Raw genomic sequence first — 9,035 nt, forward strand, 5'->3', positions numbered from 1 at the left:
CAGACGTCCCTGGGTCTCAGCTGTCACATGCACAGCCCCTCAGCCACCAAAGAGCAGGAAGAAAGCAAGAAAGCAGGAGCAAGAGGGGGTGCTGCTTGTACAAAGAGTGTGGCCTTGCCGGTGGAGGCTTCACCCTTCAGATCCCAGCCCAAGGCTAAGAGGGGGTCACAATGGGGTGCTCAATGCCAATGTCACACCCGATGCAGAAATTCATTCCAAGGAAAATCAATGCTAGATCTTAAAAGCAAGTAGATAAAGATTTCAGGGGAAAATTTTTTTCCTAAATCCAAAAAGTAGGTAAAATCAAATTAAACTTTCCATCAAGTTGTCAAAAAATTAAAGTCTGACAACATCCCATTTAGCAGCAACAGAGCATCTCACTCACTGAGTAGAACTGGTCAAACTCTAAAGTTGTTCGGGTGCTGTTGGGCCAGCTCCCATTCATAACCTCGGCTGGAGCCTCAGGATCTCTGCTGTGCTCAAACCTGTGGTTCCAGCAGCTGTATCAATCTACCTTGTCGAGTCTGCTTTTTCACTGACCCTCCTTCACTTCACCAACCACGATGTTCTCCAGGACCAGCCCCTCCTGATACTGTGTTCAGAGCAGAGGAGAGTGTCTCGCCATCCTCACTTCTAAGCTTCAGAACCGACCCACAGCTGACCCTCCTGTGGGGTTCCTAGTGGCAGTTAATTGCACAGGAGATTGCTCATCCTTCTCCCACGGGGCAGCTAGTGGATTCAAACCATGTGCCTTTGGAATTGCAGCACAGTGTCTTACGACTAGGCCAAGTGACAACGGAGCCATTCCATAACATGTGCGTGAAGCCACGCTCTCAGGAATGCTCGAGGCTGCCCTGTATCAAGAGCAAAAGACCAAAAGAACCTCAGCTCCCATCAGCTGTGTGTAAACGGAGGCACATTCACACAATAGAAAACAAATTACTCATCTTGAGTTGTTTTTTAACATGTAAAGAACACAACTACTTATGGATGCAAACTTTTGTGGTGAAGTATTTAGCAAATGCACAAAAGGTTTATGGAGAATACTGAAAGGATCTATGTGTGTGATGCTTTATTATGTTGCAAAGCAGATACATGGATTACAATCATATTTAACTTTCAGATGATGAAATAACTGCATTTTAAAATGCATGTGACAAAAATGAGTTACTACGTTTTAATCCTGTGTAAATGCAGACATAGAACACAGCCCTCCCCTCTCCCAAAAAAGTACCTATAATGTGAACTTTGAAGCGATTCACCTCTGGGTGCAAAAAAGGCCTTGCCCACCAAGGACAGACAAACATGGGTGGCGCTCCCACTCCTGCCCACAGCCCATCGCCTCTGGGTCCCACCAGGTTGCCCATCAGAACCACCCGACTCTTAAAAATGCCCTGCCCAGCCTCCCCCACCTGACGCCCTAGAACCGAGAATGAGGCAGGGGCCAAGTGATGCCAAGGCTGGGATCCACAGGTTCCAGAGGCCAATCTGCCTAAGTGAGGAATCTGAGGAAGACCTAGTGAAAGCCAAAAACTAAAGGTAGTACGTGGTGCCTGAGGAGCTGCAGCAGCCCTGAAAGGTCTGCAGGCAGGAGCCTTGGACATATCCAGCATCCACTCGGGTAACCACTGGATTTATACACTGCAGCTCCCAGAACGGTGCCAGGGAACGAGTAAGCAATGTTAGCAGTTTTCTCCACGCAGCAACTATGAGAAAACGGCCAATCAACTATTTCAGTGAGAACCATGTTTGCTGTTAAAGCTCACACACCTGAATGAATACCAACTTAAACCTCATTATGACTGATAGGCACCATCTTTTTAAATCAAACCTGATTTGAAAGCTGTGTGTACACAGAAGACATCAAGAATACAAGAGACAGGTACAACCTCTCTGAAAGGCAGTTTGGTGCTTCCTCAAAAAGCTGAACATAGGAATTCCATGTGATCCAGCTATTCCACTGCTTGGAATATATCCCGAGAAAATAAGAACTGAGGCACAAACGGAGACCTGTAAATATCAATGTTCACAGCAGAGATATTCACCATCACAAGAATATGGAAACAGCCTAAATGTCCAACAAATCGAATGGATTGAGAAATATGGTTCATTCACATGACAGAATACTACACAGCATGCAGGAGCAATGATTTTGAAAATCACTACCTAACTTGGGAGGGATTGGAGAGCATTATGCTAAGTGAACTAACTCAGTCCCCTAAGGACAAATATTGTGTAAGATCATTACTGTAGAATGAGTATGAGGGACCCAGGAGGGGAGTGGAGCAGAGGGGTGACGATGGGCAGGGGAGGTGGTTAATTATAGGGTCGCAGAATTTGATGGGTTGGGTAGGGGTAAAGAAATGGGAACGATCCAGTGTGAAAAACAATACACAAGAACTTTGTAAAGAAACCACTACTAAAAGAATACAAGAGACAGGAGGCTAGTGAGATGGCGTTAAGGAGAAATATAAATGTTCACACTTCACTTTGTGTACTTCTGAGACTTTACAACCATATTAATTACAAAAAAGGCTGGCTGCAAAAGGAAGAGAAGGGGTGGTACTTCTGTTAGGACGGGCACTCACCTGCTGTGTTACTCAGCAGTCAATGAGGCAGCGGCTTTGAAGAGGAGTGACTGTCCACTCAGTGAGGTGCCCAGGGAGATGGACCCGAGCCAGGGTCACTCTGGGCTGATGATGGCAGGATGCTGGGGACAGAGCCCTGTCAGCTGTTGTCTTCCTCCCACCTCGTGCAATCTTTGTCCCCCAAGCTAACTCAAGCATCCTGTCTAGTCTGCCCTCTCACCATCCCACCATGTCCTAGAGGCCCCTCAGCCAGCACCCCAGAGTTCCCCATCACTTCCCTCCACACCCTGCCATGACCCCAAGGCCAAGGTCTAGTGCTCTGTGTGTAGTAATGGATAACTGGGTGCAGCAGAAGGAAATGAAAGGTGAGCCCTGGGGGCAGTCAGTGACACTGAGGCCATTAATACACTTTATTTAGCAAACGGTCACACTCGGCCCCACTGAGCATTCCTCCAGCCCTTGCTCCACAGCCGACTTCAGATGCAGCTCAGGGGATAAAAAGAAAAGCCCAGGTTCCTCTACTCGGACCTCTGCTGCCACTGCACATGCCACACCACACGCAGCATCGGGGCCTGTCTCTGGGAGGCCCCTTAAAGTCCTGTGGGGCCTGCCCAGACCCGCACAGACGCAGCCCTCTGTTCCTGAGACCCCAGCAGTGGGGAGAGGACCCTCATCCTCCGCTGCCAGCTGTAAGGATGGCAAATCCTCACTCCCAGCCCTGCCACCTATCCTGGCTGGGCAAGGAGCAAAATGTAAGAAAATACTTTAATTATTTCTTTGAAACAGTTAAGAAATAAGGTTGTCTTGTTTTTCTTTTACAATCCAAGTAAAAAAAGTTCACAATGGTGCCTGAAGCCCAAGGCCAGGCCATCCCCAGCCAAGCGTCCTACAAGCTTGCTTAGTAGAAACGCTTGTTCCGCTCTTGCCGCTTCTGAAACACCACGGCCCCCACCACCGCGCAGACAATGATGCCCAGGAGGGCGCACAGCAGCAGCAGGAACACCTTCCAGCCCGTCAGAGGCCCGCCCCGGAAGTTCCCTGTGGGGTCGTCCACATTGTCTGAAGGAGAAGAGAAAGGGCAGCTCAAATGGCACAGCAGAACACAGGTCTCTGCTGTCCTAGATCCTGCCCTACGGAGCCCACGCACCCCCTACCACACACAGCTCATGTATCCCCACACTCACCCCGACCCCATGGAGTCTGCGTGCCCCCGACCCTGCACACAGGAGCCTCATTCCTCCACCTGAGCGTCAGGGCCGGGGGAGAGCCCAGGATCAAACCCTGCCTCTCCTCTAGCTGACACCTGCAGCTATGCCCTCTCCTCCTCCCAAAAAGGTGAAGCCCCCATGGAAGTCATCCCATGGGGTGATGCACTCGGTACCAGAGGCTCAGCAGGCTGGTGTCACTGCTCCCAGTTCAGGGAAAGTGCCACCAGGGACCCAGACAGGAGATTCACAGCTGGTCCCAACAGAAGGCGTACAGCAGATAGCCTGTGGACAGACTCTTGAGGACTTCTTTTTGCTGCATTTTGTTTATTAATAACTTCACCAGTGCTGGCCTGGCCAGAAGCTCGGGAAGGGCTGAGTCAAGAATGTGAAGACAGCCGAAGCAGCGTCATGGTGGAGCACCTGGCCTTGGCCCGCCTTGGCCACCACCGTTCCACCCCAGCTGCACATACCTTTGGGAGACTTGAGGAAACTGACACTGGGCTCGATCTTGGTCCAGTCAATGTTCTCCTCGTCAGGGGTGTGCTCCACCATCAGCTGGAACAGCTTCAGGGAGATGATGTCGTGATTGTCTGCAGGACCAAGTGAGCCCGAGTGAGCATGCCCAGAACCACCCCCTGCAAGAAAAAACTACTGCCCAGCTACGTGGCTGGCTGTCTCAGGGTGCACAAGGCAGGATCCCAGGGGAAGACCACCTTCAGGGCTCAGTGGTGACAGATCAGGTCTGAGCATGGAGATGACAGAATCTTCCAGCAATTACACTTAAAGCCTCCAATTTCCTAAAACACAGCTCCCGGTGGTGAAAATGGTTATGTGTTCTGCTGTTAAATGAAAGGCTGGGGATCTGAGTCACTCCAAGGTGCCTCAGAAGAAAGGCCTGGTGGTCCACTCCTGAAAGCCACAGCTGCTGGAGTCTAGAGTGGCCAACACTCCTACCCAGGACATGAGGCCACCAGAGTCAGACTGATCCAATGGACTAGAGTTTGGGGTTTTGTTTTGCTTTTCATTTCCTAAAGACAAAAGAGGGAGAAACTACCAAGGACTGCTCAAGGACTAAGGCTTGGAGCCCTCACCACCTAAACAATGAGCGAGAATAACCCTGGCTAAATGAGGCACACCTGCAAACTCCAGCCAGACCAGAAATGAAGACGAAATGAATGTGCCAGCCCACCACTCACCAGACAGGTCACCGGTGCCGGCAGAGGCCCCGAAGTAGTAGCCAGTGGGCAGACGCACACCAGTGATGTCGATGCAGTTCTTCCACTGGTTCTTGTCCTCCAGGTCGGTCATCACCTGCAGTAGCCGGCAAGTCAAGCAAAACCACAGCCCAGCCTGGCACCTCAACAGCCCTCTCACCCCGCGGCCTGCTCACCGTCAGGCGGCCCCGGGAGTAGCGCACAGCCAGGAAGGTGTCATGATCCCGGTTCCGGAAGTCGGCCGTGCAGCCTGCCAGCTCTGTCCAGCGCCCATCCTTGCTGTGGTCGTAGGACAGGGAGCCATTGTTCACCATCACCGAGATGTACGGGAACACACGCTGGGACCAAGATACTGGTTACTCCACAGGCGGCCTGGCTCAACGCTGGGGCACCCATACCCAGAGGCTCCAGGGTCAGGGCAAAGTCTCAGTCTCCTGCCCCTCCCAGCTACCAGACCTTCCTCTGCCCTCTGCAGGAACAGCAGAGCCTACCTCAGTGGTCTCGTCATTGGGATATGTATCCAAGAAGATGGCTAAGCCATGGAAGTTGTCTTTGCTTCCAAACACAGGCCCTGGAATGGTAATGAAATCCTCTCATACTGGGTCAAAGGGGTTCTGAGTGGGTAACATCAGCAGGGTGGGGATGGGGTGCGGGAAGGTCAACCCACCACCGTTCACCCAGGCAGGGAAGAGGGGCCTGAAGGCAAGATCAAGATGACACAAAACTAAAGCCACGAGCTCTGAGGTGAGCACCAGGGGACCATGGCAATCCCAGCCATGCCAAGTGGGCAGGACCCAGGAAGGACCCCAACACCTCAAGAAAGGCCCAGCCTCTAAACCAGGCGCCAGCAAACTTTCTGTGACAGATCAGAAAGGAAGTATCTTGGGCTTTATGAACTACATACAGTCACATACGGTCTATCCTACCATCATCCTTGGTTTTGCCTTTGTTTTAAATGAATTTTACAAGTAGGGGAAACTATGTAAGATGGTTTTTTACATCTTAGTGAGGGTATGGAGTAGGAGCCCTTTGGTCTGCTCTCAGTCAAGCTCCCACGACATGAGCAACCCGAGTTTATTTATCTCAATCTCCTTCCTGCACCACACAATGCAGGGATGCAGGGCGCACCATGGGCAAAGGACTACAGGACACAGAATTGAGAGCATGAGCACAGGCTTGGGTGGCAGACAAGATCAGCACAGAGTTGCTCACGGAAAGAATGGCAGTTTGAATCCACCTAGAGGCAGATCAGAAGACCTGGTGATCTACTACTGAAAAACCAGCTACTAAAAACCATACAGGGCCCAGCACAAGTGGGGTCACCATCAGTCAGAACTGACTCAATGCCAAATGGCAGTGGCTCAAGGCCAGTACCCAGTTGTAGCAATTTGCACAGCTGTGACACTGGAGAGCTTGCTGGGGGTACATTCCTACCAGAAATAAACTCAGAGCCCAGCTTTTATCTGAGAGAAGACAGTGTCTTATAACAAAAGAGCGACAAGTGAAAGACCCTGGATCACAGAAGCCAAGTGCAACCTACCACTGCGCCCCAGGCAGCAGGTTCCATGTCAGCATGGCCCTACCTGGCACAAGGCGATCACGGGTGTACCACAAGGCAATGCCATCCCCATGCAGATTCTTCTTCCCTGCGCCGTGGACTTTGAAGTGGACGTGCATCTCCCAGTCCTTGAGGAAGCATGGCTGCAGAAAGAGCAGAGAGCTACTCAGTGCACCCCACGGTCACCTTGTAAGTAGAGGCGATCCTGCTCCAGGGGAGCTCCTCCCACTGTGCCCAGGTGTCAGGGTCAAGAGCCTCCCTGAATGTCCCCACAGCCCACTCAGCCTGGATGATGCACCCACAAGTTTACCAGGCTCACAGTCCTACAAGTGAGGTCCCCATGACGGGCAGGAACCCAGATACTGAGCCACACCAATGCTGCCCTGAGAATGTTTGCAGATTCTAGAGGGGCAGCTGAGAGGTGAGAGAGGCTCTCTGGCACAGAAGGACAAGGAATCTTAGCTCAGAGCTGAACCAAACTTGCCCGGGTTGGTAGCACAAAGACTGTAAAACAAGAAAGGGCCTCCTTGGGACAGCAACTTGGCCCCCAATCCTCAAGTCAGACTAAAGAGACTCACCCAGGCCAAAACTACTACCAACAATTTTATGAATATCTGGTACAAGAATAATCAAGATGCACAAAGTAATCAATGTCACAGGATTATAAATGTTATTGTTAGGCGACAGAGTCAGCTCCAACTCACAGAGCCCTACTTACAACAGGGAAAAACGCCACCCGATCCTTAGCAAATGGTTTAGTGTATGAATTTCCAACACAATTAAAAGCAAAACAAAAACCTTCAAGTATACAAAGAGAAAAGGTATGAATAACAACCACCAAAAATCGAAATAAAAAAGAACACAGGTACAATGGAACTCCATTATTTGGACATTAGTGAATTTTGGCAGATAATGACCTTTTTCTCTAAAATTATTCTTAAAAAAAAAAAAATCACAGAACTAAAAACATAAATGAAATTTTAAAAATGCCACAGATAAGCTTAGCAACAGGTTACCAAGAATTCAAGAGCGATTTTGTGAACTCAAAGTTGGTTGGATCAAACTACTCAAAAAGAAACAAAGAGAGTAAAAGACTGGAAGACACAGAAGTGTGGGGACAAGCAGAAGAAAGAGTAAGGAAGTCCAAGGCTTTAAAAGTCCTACATACCAAAGGGGACCAACTAAAAGAAGGCCATACTTATGCACATTAAAAATGAAGGAAAACCCCTAAATGAGACATGAGTGAACTCTGAAAATATGTAAAATGAAATTCATTCATAACAAAGGACATCTATTGTATGATCCCACTTACATGAAGTACACAGAACAAATGTATAGAGACAAAAATCTAGTTAGTGGTCACCTGGCTGGGAGGGAGGGGAAAGGAGGATTCACTGCTTAGGGAATGCTCACCTTCTGTTAAGAGTGATGGAAAAACTGGGGTAATAGTTCAAAAGGTGGGTATGATAATTGTACATATAAATAAATGCTGAAATAGCAAATTTTTTCTAATACATATTTACCACAATAAAATAAATAAAAATGTAAAAAGGAAGGAGTGTGATAGATAAGGAAAGGTACATGAAAAACAGAATCTTAAAAGCAACAAGAGGGGGATAAATAAAGACACCTTTTAAAGAGCAACAATTAACTTGAGAGCTGCCTTCTCAACCACAACATGAAGAACAAACAAAGACAATGGACTAGGGTATCTGGAGTTGAAAGAGAATTAACAATCAACCTAAGATTCTTTACTTAGCAAATGCATCCTTCAAAAAGGAGAGTGAGAAAAAAAGGGGTGAAACAGTGTTTCACACCAGCAAAACACTTAAAAAGGCAAACCTACGAGTTCACTCTTCAAAAGTCTCCAGGTGCTCTGGATTAGAAGCTAGAAATAGGATGAGACCAAGGCATAAATCCTAGAGAGAGATTTGAGCTGGCAAGATGGAGAGTAGGGGGTTCTGGAAGCAGATTTACTAGGGAGGAGATATGGCTGTGGTTCTCACTGGATGCACAGCAGACACAGGATGCTCAGGAATCCCAAGGTCCTGGCCTCCAGGCCAGTGGATCATACTCATTTGGGACTCACAGCAACAGATAGGTGGCTTCAACTGCACTGTTGTTGTTGTTGTTATGTGCCATTGAGTCCCCTGAGACTCACAGTGACCCTCTGTACAAGAGCTCTAAACGCCGTTCTATCCTGTGCCAACCTAGCCATCTCAAATGCACTCATTCCCACCGCTCCAGTCACAGAGTCGATCCATCTCATTGAGGGTCTTCCTCTCCTGTGCCGTCCCTCCACTCTCCCAAATATGATGTCCCTCTCCAAGGACCAGTCCCTCCTTGCAACATGCCCAAAGTATGTCAGACGAAGCCCCAGAATCCTTGACTCCAAGGAGCATTCTGGCTTCACCTTCTCTAGGACAAACCTGTTTGTTCTCCTAGCAGTCCGTGGTATATTCAACAC

At 49.0% G+C, this 9,035-nt stretch overlaps 1 protein-coding gene across 1 annotated transcript in view; it reads right to left on the bottom strand.

Annotated features, from left to right (window-relative positions):
* Window positions 1-3,344: 3,344 nt before the first annotated feature.
* Window positions 3,345-9,035, bottom strand: part of LMAN2 (lectin, mannose-binding 2) — an 11,764-nt gene continuing 6,073 nt past the window's right edge. The window contains exons 3-8 of the mRNA XM_006884395.1: window positions 6,594-6,711; window positions 5,502-5,581; window positions 5,187-5,348; window positions 4,993-5,107; window positions 4,267-4,386; window positions 3,345-3,647 (exon numbers count right to left, since the gene is read on the bottom strand). Coding sequence (XP_006884457.1) covers window positions 3,487-3,647; window positions 4,267-4,386; window positions 4,993-5,107; window positions 5,187-5,348; window positions 5,502-5,581; window positions 6,594-6,711 — 756 coding nt within the window. The 3' untranslated portion in view covers window positions 3,345-3,486. The remainder of the gene's footprint in view (window positions 3,648-4,266; window positions 4,387-4,992; window positions 5,108-5,186; window positions 5,349-5,501; window positions 5,582-6,593; window positions 6,712-9,035) is intronic.

This window comes from Elephantulus edwardii, unplaced genomic scaffold (assembly GCF_000299155.1).
Source record: "Elephantulus edwardii isolate Elephantulus edwardi_28Jun2011 unplaced genomic scaffold, EleEdw1.0 scaffold00033, whole genome shotgun sequence".
NCBI classification, from domain to species: Eukaryota; Metazoa; Chordata; class Mammalia; order Macroscelidea; family Macroscelididae; genus Elephantulus; species Elephantulus edwardii.